At 41.8% G+C, this 26,560-nt stretch overlaps 1 protein-coding gene across 2 annotated transcripts in view; it reads right to left on the bottom strand.

Moving 5' to 3' along the window:
• Reln (reelin) overlaps window positions 1-26,560 on the bottom strand; it is a 433,437-nt gene that overhangs the window by 123,913 nt on the left and 282,964 nt on the right. For both annotated transcript variants that reach the window (XM_087902405.1, XM_087902404.1), the window contains exons 14-20: window positions 24,997-25,205; window positions 24,057-24,185; window positions 23,266-23,375; window positions 20,402-20,468; window positions 15,449-15,682; window positions 14,619-14,780; window positions 8,589-8,825 (exon numbers count right to left, since the gene is read on the bottom strand). In XM_087902405.1, the coding sequence (XP_087758531.1) occupies window positions 8,589-8,825; window positions 14,619-14,780; window positions 15,449-15,682; window positions 20,402-20,468; window positions 23,266-23,375; window positions 24,057-24,185; window positions 24,997-25,205 (1,148 nt within the window). The remainder of the gene's footprint in view (window positions 1-8,588; window positions 8,826-14,618; window positions 14,781-15,448; window positions 15,683-20,401; window positions 20,469-23,265; window positions 23,376-24,056; window positions 24,186-24,996; window positions 25,206-26,560) is intronic.

Below are 26,560 nucleotides of genomic sequence, written 5' to 3'. Positions count from 1 at the left end.
CAGTGGGCCATGCGCGAAGTCTGCGGGTTTCTCAGTGGCTAACTCCCCTTCCTTGTTTGTCTAGTTGAGATTTCAGGGTTATTTTGACAATTAAAGCTATTTTGGGGTACAAGTGTTCCTAGCACCTGCTTCAGGCTTTTTAAAGACATTTTGTCCTAAGCACCTGCTTTTCTTCTCTTGTCTTTATATTCCAAGAGGAAGTCAATGAAGTTTCCATTCCATGGTTTCTTCATTCCTAAGCTCTCTCTCTCTCTCAGCGTGGAAATTTCTCTACAGTTCTTAAAGCTAGACATAAGAATAGACTCTTATGCTAAGCTAGAGACACATTCCGGACAATAAGAAGTATAGCCTGAGCTACTTGGCTGCTGTTTAATGAGCTTTTAGGGAGAAGGACTTCTCTTTGAAAACTGCTGAGCACAAAATTTAGCATTACCCCCTTCACCAGAAGGACAGGATAACTTCAGATTACAGAAGACAGAAGAAGGGAGATAGGACTCCGGAGAGAGAAAGGCCAACAGTGGCGATGGTCACATGACACTCTCTTCTGACCAAGTCCCAGGGACTTAGAGCAGATGCTGTGGTACACACAGGTAGGGAAGACTGGAGTCACAGGAAGGGGCCCTTCTTGTTTCCCTTAGTTGTTCCACGTCCCATCTGCAGCCACTCACCCTCCTGTGTCTCCTGGGGTCTAAGGGCAGCTCGCCCAGCTTCTAGATAATCTCACGCATTTTCAAAGCTACAGACTAGCTGGCATAAAATGGTTTCGAAGTCCTTGGTCATTTTTTAGTCTGTGAGACTTCCTTCTTTCCTTCCTTCCTTCCTTCCTTCCTTCCTTCCTTCCTTCCTTCCTTCCTTCCTTCCTTCCTTCCTTCCTTCCTGCACATCTCACAGCATCTTCTGAAGGAAATGTTCAGCAGTTGGAGTGAACTGTAGCAGAGGAAGGCGGCACTCTTGGGTGATAGGTTATGTTCCCAGAGAGGAGATGTCTGATGGACGAGGGCAGGTAGTTTCTTCTAACCCTCAGTGAATCCTTTATTTGTGTGTGTGTGTTTGTGTGTGTGTGTGTGAGAGAGAGAGACAGAGACAGACAGACAGACAGAAAGTGTGTGTGTATGTGTGAGAGTGAGTGTATATGAGAGAAAGTGTGTGTAAGTGTGTGTATGTGCATGTAAGTATGTGTATGGGTAGAGAGTGAATGTGTATATGTGTGTATGAATGAGTGTGAGTGTATGTGCATGTGTATGTGTGATAGTGTGTGCATGTAAGAAAGTGTATGTACGTGTGTGCGTGTGAAGAATAGTTGTCAGGGCTGCTGCACTTCCCTGCCATTTTGACGACTGAAAGTGATCAAGAAGCTTTGGTTGTTTCTAGCCCCTTCAGTTTCTGCCCTGGACTATCGCCAGCCTCTGGCTGTCAGGAGCTTCTGACAGTTACAGCCACAGCATCCGAGAGCCAATTCACGTGGACATCAACTTCCCAGGCCCACATTTAATCCTTAATGCTGCTTTCCCGTCAGCACACTCCCAGTTCCGTACCGTGTCCACGTGCTTCATTTCAGACAGGACTGTGCTGGTCTGCCTGCCCTGGGTGAGGGCGCAGCACAGAGCGGAGGAGGAAATATACCAAAAAGCCCTGACATTCTCTTTCCCCTACCTGCGTCCGGCCACACACACTGTTCAGAGAATACTGGTGCAGGGACAGTCAAAGTCATTCCTTTACTTGTGGCAACTCCACAAAGGACTCTCAGTAATAGTTTTCTTATAACCTAAGGAATTAGGGGTGCTTAAAGTCTCAGCTAAGTCCCGATGTGACCTCTGACCTCTCCTTTATCCATGTTTACCAACAACACAATCCTACATGAGTGACAAGCCCTCTCTTTGATTAGTCTTATATAGACAAACACAATGGAGTAAATGAATGAAAATTTATATGGGGGAAAGACTCAACTTCCGGTAAACACATTTAAAAATAATGAAGATAATAAAAGAGATGTAGATGTCATTTATAAAAATGTATGAACCAGTGCTTCTGAGCGCTCTCTCTTCTCTCTCTCTCTCTCTCTCTCTCTCTCTCTCTCTCTCTCTCTCTCTCTCTGGTCTGACTTTCCTACAGATCCATGAGGACTAGTTTGCACCAGCAGCTCCGCTGGTGGTTCTCTAGGTCAGCGGGAAAATCTTGCTGTTTATCCAGGCTACAAGTCATTGTTATTTCTAGAACGTTCTTAAAGGCTAGAAATGGTTCAATAGTAAGTTAGTCTCTCACATACATATCTAAAAATTTCAGTTATTATTCCATTATGCAGGTAGTACTTGATTATTATATAATAAATTACTGGTTTTCTCTCTGTGAATAGTCGTGGCAAAGGCATTGTTATTTATTTATCTATTGCAGGTGCTGTTAAAATACTTATTGTAGTATTAGAGGTTAAACTCAGGGTCTTACTCATGTTGGGCAAATGTTCTTTCACTGAGCTATACATCCCCAGCCCTACTTATTTTTATTAAAACATTTATTTTTGCTTTTACTGATGTGCACGTCTCTCTGTGTGTATGTGCACGTGTGTGCAGGCTCCCATTGAGGCCAGAGAAGGATGTCAGAAACTCGAGGGGATGAGTCACCATCATGGGTGCTGAGAACCTAATCCGGGTCTTTTGGAAGATCCGCAAGTGCGCTTAACCTCCGAACCCTCTCTCTAGTCTTTTGTGTCTTTTCTTCTTCTGAGATCAGGTTTCACGACATTTCCCAGCTTTGTCAGAAATCATGGCCCCAAGCAAATTTTCTACCTCAACATGCTAAGTGTCTTGGTGTACAGATGCACACTCCTAGGCCTGCTAAATGGACCTCATTCAATTTATGAGACAGATAGGTAGCTAGCATCCTCTTTAACTCTGGAGTTTTGCCCATGTAGTTCTTGCTTTCAATAAGTATGCAAGCAAATATTGTCTTATTGTCCATACTAATAGAGCTCTCTCACGAGATGGTAACAAAGGTTTGAATGTCCTGAACACACGTGCTACTTGTTGGTTCCTTTGAACGGGGCCACCTACCCATGCTGCAGGTGTTCCTTTTATCTTAGATCTCTAGTTTCCAGGGGTGACCGTGCTACCAGGTGCTCACGGAAAAGCTGAGTTTCCAAGGGTCTCCTCTCATATCAACCAACATACAGCGCCACCCCTTTCCCCCTGTATCTTCTGCCATTCCTACCTTAATCTTAATTCCTTCCTGTTGGTCTTTCATTCTTTTCAAATCAGATGTTAAAAATTTCTCTTTCTAAATCCTGAACCTAACATAACAAGAGCTCATGATTTGCTTATATAAAGAATAAGAACGATTCAATTAGAAATAAATAAAACAACATTAGTCACAATGAAGACTGAGTGCACTTGGATCTTTCATGCCTGTGAAGTACGTAGGTGTCTCTTTCACCATTTCCATAAGTCACACATAGTCTTAATTCTTTTAATTAAATCTTCTTTTCTTTAAATGCCATTAATGATCTGCAAAGGACAGATTTTCTTATCTCAGGCTAATCTTTGCTTTAATCATCACCCATCACAGTAGTTTCTCCATCTTTGTCCTGCAGGTGTGCTGTTGTCAGGGCCTCTTAGGATGAGAGTGCTAGGGAGCCGGTGATAAGAAGTGGGAAATGGGATGGCAGGGAGGGAGTTCCGACCAGTGGTCTGACTCCCATGCTTCTGAAAAGCATTATTCAAGTTGGAAACTGTTCTGCCCAGCTGCAACACCTAAGGACCACAGAAACAGATCAGACCAGATGGCAAGAGCGACATAAATGTGCAGTAAGTGCTAGTCGAACGTCAGCGGCAACCAACAGCTGTCTAGCTGGACGTAACACCCATTCAACAGGAGGGAAATCGTACCAGGGACTAGGAACCTAGCCAGCTTTGGGGCAATGCTGTCATGGACTTTAGGAAAGATTCTACAACCATCACTTTGCTAGACCGGAATGATTCCTTACTACATTCAAAGTTGACATCTTATCCTCACACCACAGGCAAGTGGCGCACACACCTCTCACCAAAGAAGCTGCCATAAAAACAGAGACTATCCCAGAGAGCCACAAGGACACACAGTGCAGAATCCACAGCGCATGAGGAGCCCAGCTCCAACAGATACATCTATGGCTCCCGTATCTGTGACCCCGGGAGACGTCACAGAGGAGAGGACGGAAAGATCGCCAGAGCCAAAACACACCGTCTCCCCTGGGAATGTCTACATAAGCAGGGCCAGAACAATGGCATTATTAATGGAAATGCTAATGTAGGGGGGATTTTCATGGGGTCCCCTAAACAAAAACTCCAGGTAACCCGTGACTCCTGGGAGAAGGAGAGTTAGCCTTTCCAGGCACGAACCCCCTTTAACCCCTTTACTGGTTGTTCAGTGCAGAGTAGTCAGCCCTGAAGCTGCACGTACACACACACACGCACACACACACACACACACACGCACACACGCACACACGCACACACACACGCACACACACACACGCACACACACACGCACACACACACACACATACACACACACACGCACACACACACACACGCACACACGCACACACACACGCACACACACACGCACACACACACACACACATACACACACGCACACACACACACACACACACTATATTAAATTATATAATATATAATTATTTTATTAAATATATATATTTAATAAAACGGACCCAGCAGCTTATATTTATATATTTGTATACACACACATACATATATATGCATTCAATATATGTAAGTAACAATAATAATAAAAGAAAAAGAAGTTATCAACTTCAGCAGGGCTCCGAGAAGGGTTTGAGAGAGGGTAACTGGAGGGCCTGGGAGGAAGATAGGGAAGAGTAAATGTGATGTGATTCTATTTCAACTGAAAACTTTTTAAAAAAATATTTATATGTAGCATGAACAATAAAAACCCAGGGACAGAAATTGAGGTTCAACCCAGAAAAGCAAAATAGCGAAGCCACTAGAGACATCTTACCTTTACCAAGGCTGGCTGACTGCATTCTAAGCAGACTAAGCATCTCTCTCCTCTCATTTTATATTCCCTCTAGGACTGGGATTCAGGGTGTGACTCCTTTGTACTGGGATTAAAGGTGAGCCACCACCACCTGGATCTGTTTTTGCATTGCTCTTGTGTAGCCCAGGGTGGCCCTGAACTCACAGAGATCCCACTGCCTCTGTCTCCAAAATCCTGGGATTAAAGGTGTGTGCCACCCAGCCTGACCTCTTCTGTCTTTAGCTTTGCCTCTGGTCTTCAGGGAAGATTTATTTATCAAAAAAAACCCCAAATAATATATATCATTACATTTATAAGATATTTCAAAATTATTTTAAAAGGCTAAAGCGGATACAGATTTAATGAATAGAAGGAAAGCACTGCCAAGAGTCAGAAGCAATTTCTTTCCCTACTGGAAAAAAAAAGGACTTTAGAATGGCGTCCGCTAAGTGATTCACAGCATATTAACTATAGTTCTAATGAAAAAGCGATTGTCCAAGCTTTCCCTGGAGAACCGCCTTGGTAACAACAACCCACGCTCATGGACAGTCACGGGTCTGAAATGAGAACTAAATGAACACACAGCTGGGAAGAGCCAACAACCATTAATTTAACACCAGCCTTTCAGTGCAAACCATGTCTACATTTCCCCGGAGAGGAACAAGGTCATCACAGGGTAGAGGCCATGCTTTCAAATACATTTAAAGAATTTTTACTTAATAAGATAACACGTTGCCAAGATGCTACATGAAAAAAAATGACTGTTCCTGTTAAGGACTGGCGAGTGGGGGGGAATGATACATTGTTTGCAATATCATCTCTCTAATTTCTATATTGTAGCAAGTGCTTCTGAAAAACACTGCCAAACAAGTTTGCATCCAATTTGAGACAATGTCTTCCTCCATAGCAGAACAGAGAAACAGTGTCATTAAAAAGAGTTTTATTTTGACTCACTGACTAGGAAAATGAGAGCAGTTTGAGAGCGTCCATGTTGCTTCAATTTAATGAGCAGTAAGCATTTTTTTTCATGTCTTTTTAAAAATTGTTAATGTGTTTTTCCGGTCTCATTACCACTGACAGTGTCTCCTCTGATGTCTCACAACAAAGACAACTCCGGTTTGTTTGAGAGAACAGCAGAAAGTCAAGTTGATTGCTCACAAGCTGCGGTTAATAAAACTCCTACAGGGCTGCTCAGGGTGCCCACTGGGCGAGCACAATTATTTGTATTTTCTTCTGGTTTTCTAGAATTACTGTGATTGTATTTTCATAAAGTAAATGAATCTCCACAAATGAAGGCTGTGGTGGGTTGAGAATATTCATCAGGCTTGTGTGAAAGGATATTGTTCACAGGATCTGTTCAAAGCCCAAACATTAAAATGCAGTTTTCTTGCATTCAACTCAAACGTTAAGTTTAAACGCTCAGCAGCTCTGGAGTTTATCTGAGCAGATGTTAACTTTTTATGAAAATAAACAAGATACAGGACTTGCATTCTTGATACAACTCTTTGTTACAGCTAAGTGCTGAAAAAAATCTTACTACACAATGTTGGGAGATATGGTTTATGGTACATGACTAATTGGAATCACTCTTAGTTCAGGCCACTCAAACAAACTTCAGCAGCGTCAACTTCTAATAAATCTCATTTTAGTCTGTATCTCCTATCTTCCTCTCTTTCTCTTTTATCTTATTTGAGTTTTTGGAGCTATAGGCTTGGGAATGACACAGACAGACAGACAGACAGACAGACAGACGGACACACACACACACACACATACCACACAAGCATCCGAGGCTATCAACTGGAAGGTGGTTGAACAGTCTCTAGCTGTATGAGCACACATTTCGTTGTGTCTAGTCTGACACGCTTGGAGCAAAAGTGACCAGCTGTACTTCCTTTCCATTAGCTGTCATTTTCATGCTAGAATTTCAGCCCACTGGGTGAGATGTGACTGCATACGCGCAGCCCCAATCAAAGGCAATTCTCGGTGCAATGGCGCGTAAAACTTACCTCTAATTAGGATAAGGTTCCTGATGGGTCACTTACGGTACGCTCTCTAGAGGCAACAGCAATGATTAGCTTTCAGCATGACTCATCTGGAGGAAATTAAATGGGCCTGATCATGACTCAATAGAAATTAAAAGTCTCTTAGGAAGTTGTTCCTTGCTCATGCTTACAGTTTAAAAGGAACCTAGAAAGGGCAGTGGGGATAATAGTGAAGGCTGTGGGATCATTTAGACACAAGTCTTAATCTGGAAATCTCTTGGATCTAGAAGACACTGTAATGTCTCTGAACATATCTCGGCTTCCGCTCTTGACACATGTTTATCTTCTCAACATGTGGGTTCCACCGCCGCCGCCCTCCCTTCGGATCCTTGAACACGCCTCAGTCATTCATTCTTATCTCGGCATCCTTTTTCCACAGAATGACCCGTAGCCGGATTTCTCTTCCTGTGGATTTCCACACGGCTGGGATTTCCTTGTTTTTCCACTTGCCAGTCAGTGAGACACATCATGTCCACCTTCTCGGATTCTCAAAGGAAAACTGTCTCTGAAGCCCTTGCCCCATCTTATGCAAGCAGCCTAGGCTGGCCCAGAACCCGTTGTACACAGCTGAAGATGGTCCTGAACTTGATCCCCATGCTCCCCGCTCTCAAGGGCCAGGATTCAGCAGGCTCTAAGGCAGCCTCTTCTCAGGGCCAGTGGGGCTTCCCTGCTAAATCACTAGCTCCTTACACTTCTTAGTTACCACTGGACCATCCTTAGTGGCGTTAATGAAGTACGAATTACACTTAAAACTATTCACTTAGGGAGCTGGAGAGATGGCTCAGAGGTTAAGAGCATTGCCTGCTCTTCCAAAGGTCCTGAGTTCAATTCCCAGCAACCACATGTGGGCTCACAACCATTTGTAATGGGGTCTGGTGCCCTCTTCTGGCCTGCAGACACACACACACACACACACACAGAGAGACAGAATACTGTATGCATAATAAATAAATAAATATTAAAAAAACTATTCACTTACTGTTTGTTTATATAATTAAATCTGTTAAGTGACCATCAGAAGGAGAATCCAAAAATAATGACTATCTTAATTATGATTCCCCCAATATTGAGCATCCACCAATGTCATTAACTAGATAAGCCAATACTGTTTGATAAAAGGGATTAAAGGAACATGTAAGTTAATCAGGCATGCCAAGCTTCTTGAACTTTACACAGGACAGCATGAAAACAAAACTCCTTGTATGAAATTTTAACAAGCCAATCACTAATGTATTCGTGTGTTCTGTCTACATGTATACCTGCATTCCAGAAGAGGGCATCAGATATCACTATAGATGGTTCCGTGTTGCCATGCGGGTGCTGGGAACTGAACTCATGACCTCTGAAAGAGCAGACAGCGCTCTTAACCTCTGAGCCACCTCTCCAGTCCCAGTACCAATTTTTTAAGGTACCACGTTCCATCCGTATTTTTGAACAGACTAAGCGCAGAACGGACTCAAAGTTTATCTATGCACTCTGCTTACTCATGCAAATGGTAACAATGATCCTTACCAAAGTGTCCAGTCATGACCGCAGTACGGCTGAACGTTCCCAAGGTAGAATCCCAGAGACTGAGTGACCTCCACCAGATTGGTAAAGTCGAGACTGATGCTGTCGAACAGGACAGAGGCCATGACAATCTCGTCGATAGCCCACACGTCTTCTCCTTGGGAGGAGTGGTAGGGCTGCCACCATCTGAACTGGATTCCAAACTGTCTCGCGTCATCTGGCAGTTCTACAGAGATGATCCTAAAGGGAAAAAAATTAAAATTCAGGTTATCTTGCTGCCTTAAATATTTATACTACAAACCCGACTTCCAAGTCAAATAAGTAGTCGAATGAATTGAATTATTTGAAACTCTAATCTCCAAGATCGGATATACTAAAATAATTAGTCAGGATAGTTGGACCCCCACCAAACTATGGCATAGCAATGATTCAATCATGTGCATTCTTCTGAGATACCTGGTTTGCTGCACTTTTCTAACAACATCTTCTAATTGTATCAAAAAATGTGTTTGTGTTCTCATTCACAGGCTCCCAAGGAAGCTGACTCCATTAAACACAGGTGTCAAAGGGACAAAGTGGTGGTTCTGAGTAACCTGTTGCACACTACAGGTGTGAGGCAGAGGGGAGCAAACCACTCTCTTGGTCCCCTGAGTTAGCCAGCGTGGACATAGGTCACTGACTGTGTCCCAACACGGCGACAAGTGGTGGAGATTAAGAATATCTAGTTTCAAGGAGCAATTATTGCACACAGTAGCAGGACCCACGCTTTAATTGCCTCCCGATGACATCAGTGTCAAAGCTCCATAAATCACAGCACCAGGCTGCTCACATATGCAAGCAGGTGAGATGCGTGAGATGTGTGAGATGCGAAAGCAAGAGTTCCTCTCCCACAATGCAGCGGGAGTTCCTCTCCCACAATGCAGCGGGAGGACTCCAGGAGCAGCGCTGCAGGGGGCAGGCTCGGGTCTCAGGAGGGTTGCTTCCAGCGAGTAAAGAAAAACTTCCGCTCCCTCTTCCACCAAGTGACTATGTGGGTACCTTGAAGTATTTAAGATTTCATTATCCCAGGTTAGCTTTACTGAAGAATTAGACTGCGCTTCATATTTTTTCTCGTGCATAAAATATTAAAACGATAGTTTGGAAATGTGGTTTATCTGCTGAGAATTACTATCATTTTCCCTTTACAGCCTTTAAAGAAATATGAGGAGAGAAGACTGAGTGCCACTCCTGGTTATATAGACAGTCACAACCGGGTGGAATTGTCTAAAACATGAGAAAACACATCTTAAAAAAAATAATGCTTAGGGTCTTAGCTGGGGTCATCCTTGTGCATTCCTGGGAATTTTTCTAGAGCCAGGTTTCTTGCTAATGCCCAAAGGGCTCCCTCAATCAAGAGATCTCTTTCCTTGCTCTCATCTCTGTCCTTCCTCCATCAGACCCACATCAGAGCACTGGACTGAGCTCCCAAGGTCCAACTGAAGATTGGAAGGAGTGAGAATATGAGCAAGGAAGAAAGTCAAGACCATGAGGGGTTCACCCACTGAGACAATTTGCCTGAGCTAATGGGAGCTCACCAACTCCAGCTGGACTGGGAGTGAATAAGCACGGGATCAAACTGGTCCCTCTGAATATGGTTGACAGTTGGGGCAGACGGAGGGGTCAATGACAATGGCACTGGGATTTATCTCTACTGCATGTACTGGCTTTTTGGGACCCTATTCTCTTTGGATGTATACCTTGCTCAACCTTGATGTAGTAGGAAGGGCCTTGGACTTTCCACAGAGCGGGGTGCATTGCCCTCTCTCAAGATTGGAGAGGGTTTGGGGGAGGGTGTGTGGAGGGAGTGGGAGGGGAGTGGGAGGGGAATGGGAGGAGGGGAAAAAGTGGAAATTTGGATTGGTATATTTTAAAAGTAATAGAATAAAAAAAATGAAAAATCAATATAGAAACAGAGTAGCATAAATTTAAAAAACATAAATTTATAAAATGTAAACTACAAAGACATATTTAAATGCATCTGTGATTTTAAAATAGTTTCCATAATCTGATAAACTTCTTATTAATATAATTAATTAGATATAATATTATTAATATAATTAATTAGATGATAATTAATATAAGTAAATAGTTAAGTTAAACATTATTGATAGCTTTCACTTTTATTTTCCTAATAATATTTATTTGACAGGCATGAATATTTATTCATAAAAGGCATAATGAAACTAAACAATTGAACTATATTCCAACTGGTTCAATAATACAAACATCAGACATTGATTAAATAATTTAGTTTAATTAGCATCATATTATAAAAAATTGAAGTTTTTTATTTTAATAATTAAAAATACAACCAATCTCCCTGATGAACAGATATAAGTTTAAAAATAGCTAAAAATGAATATACATGTAACAATAGTTAAAGATATCAATATTTTCATAAAGGAGGAGTGGAGACTCTTGTTCTACAGTTAGACCCTTGGCCTACAGTTAGACTCTTGGTCTACAGTTAGACTCTTGGTCTACAGTTAGACTCTTGTTCTACAATTAGACTCTTGGCCTACAGTTAGACTCTTGGTCTACAGTTAGACTGTTGGTCTGCAGTTAGACTCTTGGTCTACAGTTAGACTCTTGGTCTGCAGTTAGACACTTGGTCTACAGTTAGACTCTTGGTCTACAGTTAGACTGTTGGTCTACAGTTAGACTCTTGGTCTACAGTTAGATTCTTGGTCTACAGTTAGACTCTTGGTCTGCAGTTAGACCCTTGGTCTACAGTTAGACTCTTGGTTTACAGTTAGACTCTTGGTCTACAGTTAGACTCTTGGTCTACAGTTAGACCTTTGGTCTACAGTTAGATTCTTGATCTACAGTTAGACCTTTGGTCTACAGTTAGACTCTTGGTCTACAGTTAGATTCTTGGTCTGCAGTTAGACTCTTGGGTCAGGGTCTCTGTGATGTCAACCCAATGACTGATGACTCTGCATCCGAAGGAAAGGCTGTTTGACGTGCCTTACAGGTCTCAGCATCTGCAAATGTCAATTTAGGATCAAAACATTTCAGAGCAAGGACTAGGAACCTTTTTGTCTCTCTTCCATTTGTATGTCAGTATGTAAAGCAGTCGTTGACACATGGTGACAATACAAAGCTCCAGTGCACAAAGCATCCCCAGGGAATGCCAACAGGGATGTGAACACAGAGGAAGAGGGATGCCAATCATCCCTTTTGGGGTTAAACAGATGCTAAATGACTGGCAGATCTAGAAACCTTGGTCCTAGCTCCTTGGTCTTCTACTCCACATAACTTCTGCCAAGAGCGTGGGAGATTTTTAATGATGTCGGCTCTTTGCACATTAGAGTGGCTGGTAGGATAGTTATGGAAACTTTGATTAGAACATTACTTGGTGAGAATAGAGACTTAAGTTAACCTTTTGCTTCAATCATTCCTTTGTAGATGTGTGTTATATGATTTTTCTTTATTTTCTTTTTTCTTATTGGCCAGTGTGTGTGTGTGTGTGTGTGTGTGTGTGTGTGTGTGTGTGTGTGTGTTTATACAGATGAACTCAGATGTGTGTGGAAGCCTGAAGTTCATGTTGGGTGTCCTCCTTGATTGATAAATTGTCATTTCATTTGTTGAAGCAGTCTCTAGCTGAACCTGGAGTTGAGTTCTACTAGTCTAGGAAGACAGATTGATCCAGGTAATTCAAGCTTTGCTTTGCAAGCATTGGAATTACAGTTTTCTGCCATAGTTGACCAGCTTTTATGTAGGGGCTGGAGATTTAAACTGGTATCTACTAAGCCACCTCCCCAGGCTGAATGAATTTTCTCTTTCTTCGAAACAAGGTTTCTCTGTGTGGCCCTGGCTATCCTGAACTCACTCCATATACCAATCTGGCCTTGAACTCACAGAGATCCACCTGCCTCTGCTTCCCAAAATCTGGGATTAAAGGCATGTACCATCACTACCTGGCCAAGAAATTATTTTTTTAAAGCTTGATAACTTTATAAATTATAGAATTGGGTAACTTGAAATAAGGGATCAAACACAATAAATAATCAAGGCATAAAATTTGACCAAGATTTAATTTTTAAAGCAATTTTAGAGTATAAAAACACTTATAAACATTAACAAAAGGGGAAACAAGTTTAAGGTTTAACAGAATTATGAAATTTACACTTATAAAAGCACAAATTAGTTCACAAGATGGTCATTCAGACTAGATATATTATGAGATTTCAGATTTTATACATAAACAGTTCTTTTAATATTTGAATGAAACACAGAAAAATTTCCTGAAACTGTCCTTTAGTGATAGTGGCGAACCAGCTAGAAGATCCAACACACCGCTCATACTTCATTTCTGAACAACCATGACATTAAGAGATAATATAGAATTCACTGCACTTTACAGGAGGTAATTTACAATGAATAAAGCAGACTAAATGGCTAAGGGCATCAAGATATATTTAATCCTCTGAAAAATTTTCATGGTTTGTATTATTTATTATGAAGACTATAATTTAGCACTTAGAATATATCAGCTTCCATTTCTGCCATGTCAGCTTTTATTAATATTTGTGAGGGGGAGGAAGAAGGTGAGTCTTACGGTCAGATGCTCATATGATGAAAGCCTCTACTGCGGTGTCCATCTTTCACACCACACACATCCCTAACCGTCAAGGACCGCCTTGATTCTGCTTAGAAGAACGCCACTGTCACATGGTGGACGAGATTAAAGCCCCCTTTGCAGCAGAACATTGAAGATGTCACTATTTTTAATATCAACAAAGATTAATGAAATTCATCAGAGAGATTGATTACTGAATTTTGAAGTTGTCCATCCTTGCCAGAAAAAAAATTGGGCATTCGCCAAGTTCACTTAGGATGATGGTATTTTCTTCATGATCTTATCATGTTGTTTTTTAATTTAATTTATTGGTTCATATTAACCATGGGGAGTCCCTGGAACTTTTCTATAGGGCATGAGGGATAAAGCTGTACATTTTTACATGTACAAAGAAAGCATCCAACATAGCTGGGACACTTAAATTTGGTTATAATGTGTAAAACTTAGGTCAAACTCGTGAGGGATTGTTTGTTACCCGCTACTTCACTTTATGGACAAAGTTCTCATATTATTTGCAAATGATTAAAATTGGGAGTGGCCCCCGGCAAAATTATAAAACATGCAGCATGCATTATCAGTGTCAGGGCACATCTGAGGACTGAAGCCTGCCTCCTCATCAGCCAGGGGAAAGGTGCCTCCTGAAGAGGCACCAGTGTGAGCTCTCCGTACAGGACTACGGGTGGGACACAGTGCTCACCTCTGATGGTTTGTACATGGATACCTTATTTTGAGATTTCTCTTCCTTCTCCCCCTTTGCTCCTTCTAAAGGACTTTCACGGAGAAGCCCAGTGTGTGTTCTAACAGGGCAGAGCTTCTCTGCCATGTTTGTGGGCACCATCCTGTCAACACTGAAGGATGAACCCCTGTTAGGTGTATATATCCAGGAAATATACAAAATCAGAGAGAAATAGAAATGGCCCGAGGAAGGGGTTTTATTTACTTCTTCATACATGCCATTGTCACGGACTCAGAACATGCCAGAAAGATTTATTTGTGCTTACTGCTTAATTTTACTGTGTGAAAAACTTAAAACACATCGAATATCAGATGTAATAAATTATTACAATGTTTATGTGTAATTTAGCAAAATCTTATCAAATATTTTTAACAGTGTTTGCAAATGAGTGTCATATAAAAATCATCTCTAATAGCTTACAGCATAACAGGATTGGCTGTATTTCTTTCCTAAATATCAAAGTGGCTTCCTTAGACGCACATCTCAAAATATAACAGTACATTTCTTTGAAGTATCAAAATCAGTGGGACACATAAGTTAAAAATATGGTTTACCAATTGTACATTTCAATAGAAGAATATATAGAATCTTATACAACCTGGCACTCTGCAAAACTGTAAAACTGAACTGTGTTTCCCCCAGGAAGGAAATGCTGCACGGATGCATTCTGACATACCTGGGCTCATGGTAGCTGAGGTAGGAATAGTGTTCCAGAAGTTTCCATGTTATCCCATTGTCGTAAGAATAGTGCAGTAAGACTCCTTCCCCAGGCTGGTCGGGGGCCTTGCATGTGCTCAGCACAGACCTGCTCCCCAGGCGTAGCGTGAACTGCAGAAACCTAGAACGAGCCATTCATAGTTAGTCAACACAGGCACATTCTTATTGATAAGCTTCTGTTTTCAAAGAAATTCAAGTTCTTTTAAATGAACTTCCCAAAAGCTGTAGGCTTATAGTCATTGTTTTATAAAATACAAGTGATTGTACTGTAAGATTTATAAGTAAGTGAAGATGTGCATGTATTATATACATGTATGTATGCATGTATGTATGTATGTGTGTGTGTTCATAAAATAGAGCTATTTTCATGCCTGTCTGTATGTTATGTGCCTGTGTACATAAACTTGAAATGCCAATCATTCCTCTCCTGCATTATTTATCAGGCACTGGGGGAAGGGGCGGTGTAGAGTAAATCTAATCACCCCTGCAAGCTGTCAAATAAATAAACTACATGAATAATTAACCAGCCTTTGGCTTAAGAACACAGTTTTGATGTGAACATCGCATATTTTTTAAAAAAAACTGTCAGTCGTTAGTAACTCAGAATCATTGGTGAGTCTTCTGGTTTATTAAAAACTAGAGCAAATTAATTCTCAATAAGCTAAGAATCCTTGCAGCCTATTTAAAGATTAGAAGGCATATCCGTCTAGTGAAAGAGGAAAGAGTAGAACTGAAAATCATCCAAACGCGCCTACATGCTCTCTGCATGCTCTACCCCACCACACTCACCGGGACTGGGAGCTGTCCAGAAAAGATGTGATCAGCTGCCTGCGCCCATCTTTGTTGAAAACCAGTGCCTTCCCGCTGGCTAAGACACCACAGCCAAAGCTGACTTCAGCACCACGGATAGAGTAAAAGTTATGGTAAGAGGAGAGCCTAGAGCTGCCAAAGCTTTCCGAAATAAACATCGGGAATGTCTGGGATGCCATCTCGCAGGCTGGGCCGGAAAATCCTGGGTCGCACCTGAAAGAAATGAATGGGGCGTGAGTCTTAAGGTGCGGCCCCTTCAGGGCCCGCAGAACTTGCCAGTCCGTCCTTTGGACGCTCCTGAGCTTACTACTCTGTGTGTCTGGGTCCAGAGACCAGGCAGGGAGTGAATGGCACACAGCCTTGATGGTCTTTGGAGAAACTGAATTTGAAGTGTGACAAGGGCTGGCTGACTGAACATTGCAGGAAAATTTAATCTCTGAAGGCCCTGCTGTAAAAAGCTACGATTAAAACAGTTCAGCATTTACCTCTGACCAATGTTAGCACACATCTAAAATGAGCCAAAATCTGCACACACTGACAACGTAAAATCTTTGGAAGCACCGATGGTTTTATTCATATTGCTCATAAACTTGATGAAACAACATGAAACACTTCTAACAAAATATCTAGAATGAGTTTCCTCCAAGAATAAAGATAAAATGTAACATTCTGAGAGGGATTCTTTTACATACTTTCAGGCTTTGGAAACAAGTCTTTCTTTAAGCATCTCACACCTAGGCTGGCAAACTAGGGAAACTGCACACCTTTGACCTAGATGCAAGCACTCGGTAGAGCTGTTGCCTCTTGGTGGCTCCCAATTTAGCAGTGGTTCAGGAAGAAAAGTAGCTTCCTCCCAGTGCCCGACTGCTCAATGAGAATGTGCTTTTTATACCAGGTGGTCTGTTGGGGGCACAGAGGTCCTTGTAGTCCCAGAGAAGGGCTAAGAGATCCAGAAATGTCAAACATGTGGAGGTCTCTTCTCAGTGGAGGAGATGAAAGCCATGTTTTCCTGCCTAGAAGGTGGGGGTTGTGGTGGTGGTGGTGGCGGTAGTGGTGTGTGCGGATTTGTTAACGACCTGGTGACATTTTTGCTCTCTGTGGAGGGCAGACCTCATCCCTCTTCCCTCCCTAGACTATCACCCATCTTTTAGCAATGAGTAAGCTTCATCACAGTGGAATTACTACTTGAATGTAAGAAACCTTTAATGGTTTAGTTAGTTTTGTTTTTTACAGTACAGTTTTAAATTACAAGGTGAAATCCGTGGTGCAGGAACATTTTCAATGAAGCCTTTAAACTCCCTGAAGTCTGAAACAGCCTTCTCACATAGTAGTGTACCAATAAATGGATGTTAGGGTTCAATTCAGAGACTATTCTCCAACAGTATTTCTGAAACCAAGGCCTACAGTGGCCTTCTACAGGGGTTACGGAGTGTGAGAACAAGTTGAAATAAAAAGCCAAATTTGATATACACTCTAACTTTTCTGGTGTTGCAAGTAAACCCTTTTCATCAGGTTAACAAAGAAGCTGGGCCCTAAAATGCCAAGAAGTAACACAGCATGAGGCTCAAGGGGTTTCCTGGCAACACAGGCAACTTCAGGGAGAAGTGAAGGATAGACAATTTATTATCTGCTGAGCCCGTTAATGAGCCTCAGCTTCTACACAGACTATTTCATGGATACAGTCATCCTGTGAGTCACCAAAAAGTTTCCAAACAGGCTAGGAAACTTCAGCTAAGCTGGACACACTGGTGGGCAGGGGTGATTTACCACGGCATGCAATTGGAATTTGTTTCCCAGCAAGTCTAGCAAAGTGCCTCTCAGGATAAATATACTTTTGTGCATCTTAAATACGTTCTCTTAGAATTAGATCGCGAGAAAGGAGGCCATTGAGATGCAGGGCATCGCTGAGTCTCTTCCCATGAAACGGTTCTGAAAATCTACCATTAGTAAAGATCGTCTAATTGGGGTAGAATCCCAATAGAGACTCCACTTGTGTTTAAAGATAAAACAACAGATTCTTTTCAGTCTTCGCTTTCCAGCAATCACACTGGCGGCTTAGGTACGACAGGAAACTGTCAGACTCCAAGCATGACCACCAATGGTTCATCTACCTATCTCCAAATCTGGTCACATATTCACCCTGGATGCTGGCTGGGGAAATCTCCCACTGTGGAAATACCTGGGTAACACTCCTGAAGTGTGCCCACATTCCCTAGTCTGTGGCAGGATTAGGCTCACTAGGCAAGTGAATGTCAGTTTAGAAACTCAGCCGCAAGATGTACACAAGCCAGAAGGTGGTGCGGGAGAATTGTCTGTATTCTGTCAATCATATTTTAAATAAATGCTGATTGGCCAGGCAAGAAGTATAGGTGGGAAAACCAGACAGGAAGTAAAGGTGGAGCAAAAAGAATGGGAGTATTCTGGGAAGCAGGAAGCTCCCTCCACAGTTCTGCCCAGACCACTGGAGAGGCAAGATGTAAGCTGCCCTGTTGAGAAAGGTACTGAGCCGTGTGGCTAATATAGATAAAAATAATAGGCTAACATAAGTTATAAGAGCTAATAAGTAGCCTGAGCTAATGGGTCAATCAGTTTATAATCTTATGGAGTCCTCTGTGTGATTTTCTTTGGGGTTTGCCAGCTGTGGGGTACTGGGCAGGACAGAAACCCCAACAAGCAGGCCCCCTCATGTTATAAGAAGGTGTTATGGGAAGGTAGGGGGTGGGATCCTGGTGGAAAATAAAGATAATAACGTTGAGGGCAAAGTGGGGAAGCTCCAAGTTTAAGATCTGCTAACAAAAATAAATGACATTAAATATAAATTTCAGTGTAATTTTTGTTCCAACTCAGTAAGGTGTATATTCTCAAAAAAGAGCCAGTAGTTAAATTTAACCTACCCACAAAAGTACAAAGGCAATCACTGTTACATGCAATATTGCCAGAATATGGAGAAAAGAAAATTTCCAATTGTCAAACCATTCAGTGAAACTTCAGAAAGAGAAGGCGATGTTTATTCCTGACAATTTTTGATCTAAAAAAAAGTTTCTAAAAGCATAGATTCAAATTTCTTTTGTGTTAATTTTATTTGAAATGCATTAAAATGTAGATGGCCTAGTAGAGATAATAGAAAGAGACAGCAATTCAAGGAAAACATAGTGTTTCAAAGAGTCCATGAGCTACTTCGGGGCAGGAGTTTATCTTACAAGTTAAGAGAGATGGCTCGCTGGGTAAAGGCATGGAAACCTGAGTTTAGACCCCAGAGCCCACGTCAGAACTGGGCATCATGGCACGCTCATTCTAAGTCCTAGGCTTGGGAAGGTAGGGGCAGGAGGATCCGTGGGGCTTGTTGGTCAGCATGTGTAGCCTAGCTTGGAAGTCCCAAACCCATGAGAGAGAGAGAAAGAAAGAGAAAGAGAGACAGAGAGACAGAGAGAGACAGAGAGACACACAGAGAGAGACAGAGAGAGACAGGAACACACAGATACAGAGACAGACACATACAGATACAGATACACACACACACAAAGAGAGAGAGAGAGAGAGAGAGAGAGAGACAGACAGACAGACAGACAGACAGACACAGGCAGACTGACACACACACACAAAAAGTGGGGAAAGGAGAGAGATACCTGGTTTCAAAAACCAAGGTGAATGGTTCCTAAGGAATGACATCCCGATACATCCTCTGACTTCTATATACATGTGCGCACACATACACAGTTGAAAACTCACACACATCTCAGGGTGCTCACGTGACCCCTCCAATTAAAAAATGGAAGTTCATATTCAGTTTTAAAGCATAAACAGAAACTTTTCCATTACTCACATACTTTATAAAATATTTAATTGTACAGTGATCTCTTTGTTAATTAAATTCAATAAAATACAGTTTTAAAAATTAACCTGCCACACTACTCCCAGTGTTTACAATTGTCCATAATTTCTATACAAGTAGGTTCAAAGCTCTTTTGTAAATTGCCTATTCATTAATTAGTTACCCAATTAACTACTTTTTTGTTTGAGGTGTTGAAACTTATCTCTATGACAAAGATGGCCTGTGGTTTCAGAAATTCACAAGAGATCTAGAATTAAATATTAATCCAGGAATGACATAATAAATGCAGCTATCTGTTCTTGGTATTAATATAACACAACTCACTGGCGGCAAATGGATATTACCCTATTAGGATATTATTTCAGACCTGACAGCCAGCACCATTATTCTATACAAAGCACAGAAAGCTAACTATCCAGCTATGAGGGATTTGGATTTGTTACAAATTCACATGAGGGATACGATAGCTTTTACAATTTAGTCCAATATAAACTTATTAATTTGCTTCCAAGTTGTACTTAAGTTATATTTAAATCCCATTTTCAGGATTGGGGAGATGGACCAGAGGGTAAGCGTGCTGGTTGTGCACGCATGAGGACCTGAGTTCAACTGCTGAAGCACAGGTAGGGTTCAGGCATGGCCGCATGCATGACTATAACCCTGGTGATGTGGACGGCAGGGACAGACAAGACCCTGGGGCTCACTAGCTGCTAGCTTAGTCCTAGGTTCAGTGAGGTGCCCAGTCTCAAAGGAAGAAGACAGAGAGTAATAGGATGAGGATGCTCTATGTGCTCCTCCGGCTTTTGCATATATACCCTTATTCAACACATGAACCTTTCACATACATCATACTCATACATACACCCACACCACACACAATAATTCCACATCAAGTATCCTGATTTCAGCTTTTAAAAAATAACTCATATTCTAAGATAGAATATTACGTACATTTAAATGACTCATGGCCTCAATATGGAATGACTGTGTGTATATATATAATATATACATTTTTACATACACAAACACACACGGACACACACACGGACAAACACACGGACACACACAGACAACCAAACATATTATTTTCAAATGCTTACTTGCAACCATGTCGAGTGCACTGTCCTCTGCCAGAACAGAATTTGAGACACGATGGACCTATATAAACTGTAGGGAGAAAGAAGTCACATAAATAAAAGGTAGCAACATAATTGGAAAAACCAAGAATATCATCAACATGATTTTACAAAGCAATGCCCATGAAACACGGCCTGCTATGTGGGCATGAGGTGACATGCAGAGAACCCGGAGCTGGTGTGAGCACTCAGTCACAAATATGTTGGATCTGTTTTAATTTCCATAAATAATTCTATCGAGACTTTACTGCTTGCACTCACAGGGCTGTGTAATTTATATTCCTTACTGCGATGTCTTCTGCCCCAACAATTACAGCAGATTGCTAATGTTCCTGCTTCAAATGTCCTGCAATGCATGCATTCTTTGGAGAGAAATAGAGGACCTAGTTGGTGCATTGCAAAGTGATGAGGTTGCTATAATTTCTATCCTTACCTGAGAGGCAATCTATAATACTACATATGAGCATTGCATATATTCTAAATATTAATTCTTCCTCCCTGGAAATATGAAACAGCATGAAGAATCTATTGTTGCATATAAAGACTTCTCCATAATATATAGTTTCCTCGGCAAATGCTGGATTGACTGACAATATGATAGTATAGACTTAAATTCTAATCTTCAGCATTCTGAAAAGACCTAAAAGATCTTACTATCTGAGGTAGTAAGACTCTAATACAAGTAAAAATATAAGAATTTTATAATGAGTATAATCAATTATCAATAATATAACAGGGAGAAATCAATCAATTAGAGATGCGGTGGTTGCTAAGAGTCCACAATACTCAGTTTCAGACCTGAAAAAAAAAAATTGCCACTTTCTTCTCTGTCCTGAAATCACATCAAAATACTCCAATGATTTATTTAAAAATAAACTTTTCTGTGACCTGAACTCCCAGGAGCACATAATCCCTGCACCCAATCAGTAGGGGCAGAAAAATCTAAGGAGTTGCACGGCAAAATCTCTTGGTGAAAGACACGGCCTACTCAGAAGTGCCTGGACAGCACACTGCTTGGTTAAAAGTATTCAGGCATCCGTTAACTGTGGTCCTACAATCTGGCTTTGCCTGGAAAGCTTTGGGTAAATGGTTTATCCTGACGAAGGCTTGCTGTGTCCATCCTGTGAAGTGGGGTGACGACCTCTCCGAGAGAACGGGTAACTGTGCCATGCTCCCGAAGCATCGTGCTGTGTGGCTGCAAGCACCACAGCCACCACTACCCTGCTGGCCCACTGTCCAGCAGACTCCTCTGTTCACCACGTACTGAGGGGACAGAACAGGCACACTTGGTTGGACACCCGTGGGATCCTGTGAGGGTAAGCTCCACGGGGTTACTCTCGAGGCTGCATGGGGCTGCAACACCACATCGTGGTTTGAAAAGCCTTTATAGAAACAAAATCATCAGTAACATAAGGTTTTCCAAGTCAATAAAACCACACTGAAAAGTTTGCCCTCCGCTCCTGGATTTATTATTTCATCAATGTACTATAGTTGGAGAAGTAAAAATAAGCTAGAAATAGCCTGTCCTAGGATTTTCCGTTTTGTTAATATTTTCAGAATATGACATTTGAGCTAAGGTTTGTCTCCATGTGTCTCCCTTGGCAATTCTCCACATTTTCTCTAGATTTCTTTGATGCAATTCTAGGGTTTGGTAATTAAATGGAAGGGATGGCAGAGGTGTCCTTTCTGGGAGACATGCGGGCCCCTTTCTACCTTGTGAACGCGCCAGGGGCTGGAGGCTGTTCTTGGGAAGCTTCACACAGGACAGACAGAACTGAAGGGATTCTTTCCCTAGTGTGTAACCGCTGTGAACCATGTGCCCTTTCTGTGACTTAAGCTTTTCCCATGAGACTCAGACATGAAGCTGGGTGGTCAGCAGTGTGCAGGAAACACTCCCTGCTCCTAAACCACGCTGTAATTGCTTTCTTTAGGAAACTGGACAACCTGTACAGAGGCAGATACATGTTTCATTACACTCTCAATTTCCTCATACTTGTTCTTCACTTTATTACTAGTTTTTAAACTTCTTTTGTGAAGACTAAAACTAATAAACATTCATTATAGATTCTTAAACAGAATTACACTAGGAAAAATCTATTCATATCCTACTGCCCAGGGACACATACCCTGGAGCCCGTCAGCAGCTGTGGTAATTAAAACGCTATGCAAAATTCTGCCAGCGAAGAAACTTTATTTTAACAAATTAAACCTTAGATACTTTAGTTTATATACTAGGTTTAGGCAACTTTTGTTGTCTCTTATTGCACACAAAGTATACATTGTAGTATAGAGACTATGCAGAGATGATCATCAATCTAGTTCACAGTTTCTATGGATATCCAAATTTTTCTTTCATGCCATTTCCTGGAAACAGGGTGAGTTTCATGAGTATTTTAGACACGATGTTCCCCCTCTCTGCATCGTGTCTGCAGCTAGAAGATGAGCAGCCCAGATGTTATGGGAGCCACTAAGAAGAATGGGTCTTATTTTAATACATGCAGTATGGTGCTTATGTTAATTCTGCATAAGATTCAGGAAAATGTTAGGCTATCCTTTGTCATCAACTGTGAATTTGAATTTTATGGATTTAAGCATTTTAAAATTATGTATGTTGAAACATTTCAGCATCTAATATTGCTGACTACACAGCCTTTTTTTTTTTTTCTGATTGTACATCCCTGGCTTCTGAAGGAATGCAAAGGAGAAAAGGAAGAGAGGATGCTTCAGGAATCGCAAGACCATGACTTAGCAATGTGCTGTGCCGTGCTGACTGACAAAAACCTAGGACGCACCCGCGTCAATGGCCTATGATTGTGGTAAACACTCACCATTATCAATCGCCCACATGTTCCCGAGGATTGTTCCTGTCTGTCTCCAGCGGAGCCTGGTCTCACGGGTGAGCGCTGCGTTAGGGAGGGGGATGGTGATCCGGTTCCACCTGTGAGAAAGTTAGCACAGCACCAGCCTCACAACCACATCCCCATCTTCTGAATGAACTTTATATTCTTGTGAGGCTCCTGTTTCTGTGTGCTCGCTCTAACACCAAAATTAATAAAGTATTGCTTATCTTCACCTATGGAGTCCACGTCTCCATTTTGCTGGCCTTGTAAATATTTTACTGTGTATCTAATGTTCATTCTATAAGCTGGCAAAAGTCTTACCGAGGCATCTTGAGTTTTATGCTAGCCCACAAAAGAGTGTGCAGTAGACCTTAATTTATCTGGAGAGTTACACTGACCACCATCGCATATGGTAGATGTTAGAGTAAGATCGGACTGACCAGGTCTAATTCTAAAAAGCTATCTTTTTTTTTCCTACTCCCAAATTATGTCTGTATTTTGGCAAAACAATTCCTTTTCAAAAGCAATAACGATGGGGCATATAATCCAAAACACAAGTGTCATCCATAAAGGATGACTGACCCCAGAAAGTGTGGTCAGGATAGGATTTAGCAAAGATATTTGTGCATGTATTTTCATGATACCACTCTTAAGGAGAAGTCAGTTTACTTAGCTATTATTTAAAATGTCTAGTCTGCAAATTACTATTTCTTTTTTTTTTTAATTTTACACCATGTGGACTCAATCTTTTAATTGAGCCTTGGAGCATGCTCACTTACCCACTGTAGTTTTCAGAGGAGTAGGTGGTACTGTGTGGGAGGTGGGGCCCTGCACAGACCTCAGGCAAGCACTCAGTGTGGAGCAGGGACCAGGAACGTCCGTGGTTAGTAGAAAACTCCAAGCTGACACTAATAATAGCAGAGCAACCACAACAAAGAGGGGGGTTAGGAGATATCAAATGATTCCTTGCATTTCTGGCTAGGTCATCTGGTTTGTCCCGTACAAACGAGTACGGGACATTTCCTAAATGTCTGTGTCATCTCTCCCTGGAGTCTGACCAGTCTTCAAAGGGCAAGCGGTTGGCTTGCTGCCCCAAAAGCTATGTTTGAAGGGCTACCCACAGTAACCTGGCTTTGTGTTTTGAATCTGATAGATAGCAAGGCAATTACCATGTCTCACACTGCCACTTCACCCCGTGAATGTGAGACCAGGAAAATGCTTACAGGGGAGCCAAGCAACACTTCTGCAAGTGAAACAGAGAAGCTACAGCCCTTGAAATGCTAATTGACCTCCATACCTATCATTAGGGGGTCACTAGCCTACAGGGGCCAATCTGGTCTTCAGTTACTTCACTTTCATCAGTTTATTACAAGGGATGTTGCCAGGGCATGTGTGAACACCTCTGATACTTTGTATCAAGCACTCAGAACGAAACTATACTCACCCAGTAGGGAAAACTCTACCCAGTAACATCCCTCCTCCTATTATTATTATTATTATTATTATTATTATTATTATTATCATTCAAAGAACTTTTTCAGTTCTTTGAATCTGTATTTTGTTACAGAGGGGGAGGGGGAAGAATCTGTTAATTATTTTGTTAATAGACATTTAATTAAGAACCCACACAGGTATCTACTGACAAATTCTCATTCAACAGTCAAGTGCATGCACGCTCATTTCTCACCAGAGGATGCTACTCCTACGTGTGCTTCCTACCTGTTTCCAGGCTGGTGCGTCCCACATCCCAGATTAATAGAAAACTGTATCATGTGTGACATTGTAGACGGCAGAACCGGTAGCACGTGGAAGAAGTCCACAGCCCAGACATTCCGATTGTGCCCTTGGTGGTTCTTTTGCCTGAGACAAAATTTGGTAGCAGGCGTCTGAAGTTCAGGGTTGATGACTACAGAAAGCAAAGATGGAACCTTCCAGAAGAAAGAAACTCGAATTATTTACAATCCTTCTCATCTAGATGATATGATTCTCTTAGATTCTATCCAGCAATCACTGAATCCACACCTGCCATTTACTGAGCACCAGGCAATGACTTTTGTGCTGGATTTGTTATTTCATGTGGAAGATTCTATCTTCAAGGACTTAGAATGATTGTGCAAACAGGGGGCTCCCTGTGTGGGACTGATCAAGTGTGTGTAACCATTTCATCCCCCGGAGCACAGGACAGAGGCAGCTGAATGATAATCTGACTGCATCATTTGTGCCTTCAAAGCAGCTCTGTATAACACTAGTGTTCCTCTCTGCCACGAATCCTGAAAAGAAGACTCAAAACAGAAGCAGTCATAGACAATAGATCAACATGCGATCATTTATGTCTATGATTCGGTGTGAAGGATTCACAAGGCCAGAGCAGGTAAAATCATACCAGCTAACTGCTAGAAAAGTAGTCTTCGATGATATCCCAATCAATTGGGCTACAATTGAATGTTGAACGTGTTGGATATTTTTCTCTGATTGCTTTCTAAGTTGACTATTTTTAAATTCTTTATTTTCCATGTATGTGCTTACGTGGGTGAGTGTGCAAATTTGTACAGGAGGCCCAGGTTCAAGTCAGGTGTCTTCTTCAATCACTGTTCTCCACTTCTTTCCGCGTGGGGCCAGCATTTCTTACTGAACCTGGAGTTGGTCAGCTGGGCTGGCTTGTCAAACCTAGAGATCCCATTTCCACCTCCCCAGCATCTACACTGCAGGTGTGCACCACCATGCCCAACTTCTCACTTAGGTTCTGGGGTCCAAACTTAGGCAGGACCACTTTACGGAGCAAGCACCTTGCTGAGTGAGACTTCTCCCTAGCCCTAGCTCTGTGGAGTATCCAGAGAGCGATCAGTGTGGAGAGAAACTACTGAGTGTGGGTGGTGTCGGCACACACTGATGGTGTGAAACACCCGCACACCCTGGACAATCATCTCACGTGACTTTCAGGATGTTTGCAAATAATCAGAAACAGTTCCTGTCCTATACGCAGAGAGCAAAGGGAAAAGCACAATCCTGTAGTTCTAATGAGCAAAGAAAAATGTAAGGTTTACAGTAATGTGAATGCCTGTGACGCCTTCTGTCTGAAAGATTTCCAGTGTGGGGCTCTACCCATTCTGTCGAAAAGCAAGGCCGTGAAGCTGCATAATTAGAGTTCCCTTTTACAGCTTTCTCAGGGACAGGAGTAACTGTCCAGAGGAGGTTTGGGTTTTGCGTTATTGTTTCAGTAATTTGTTCTTCCTGAATAAATCTGAGTTTTCATTTGTGTCAGGAATAAAAATGAGTGTTAAAA

Source organism: Myodes glareolus, chromosome 27 (assembly GCF_982192425.1).
Source record: "Myodes glareolus chromosome 27, mMyoGla1.1, whole genome shotgun sequence".
NCBI lineage: Eukaryota > Metazoa > Chordata > Mammalia > Rodentia > Cricetidae > Myodes > Myodes glareolus.
Note: the sequence above shows the minus strand (reverse complement) of the source record. Positions and strands in the feature narration are given on the sequence as shown.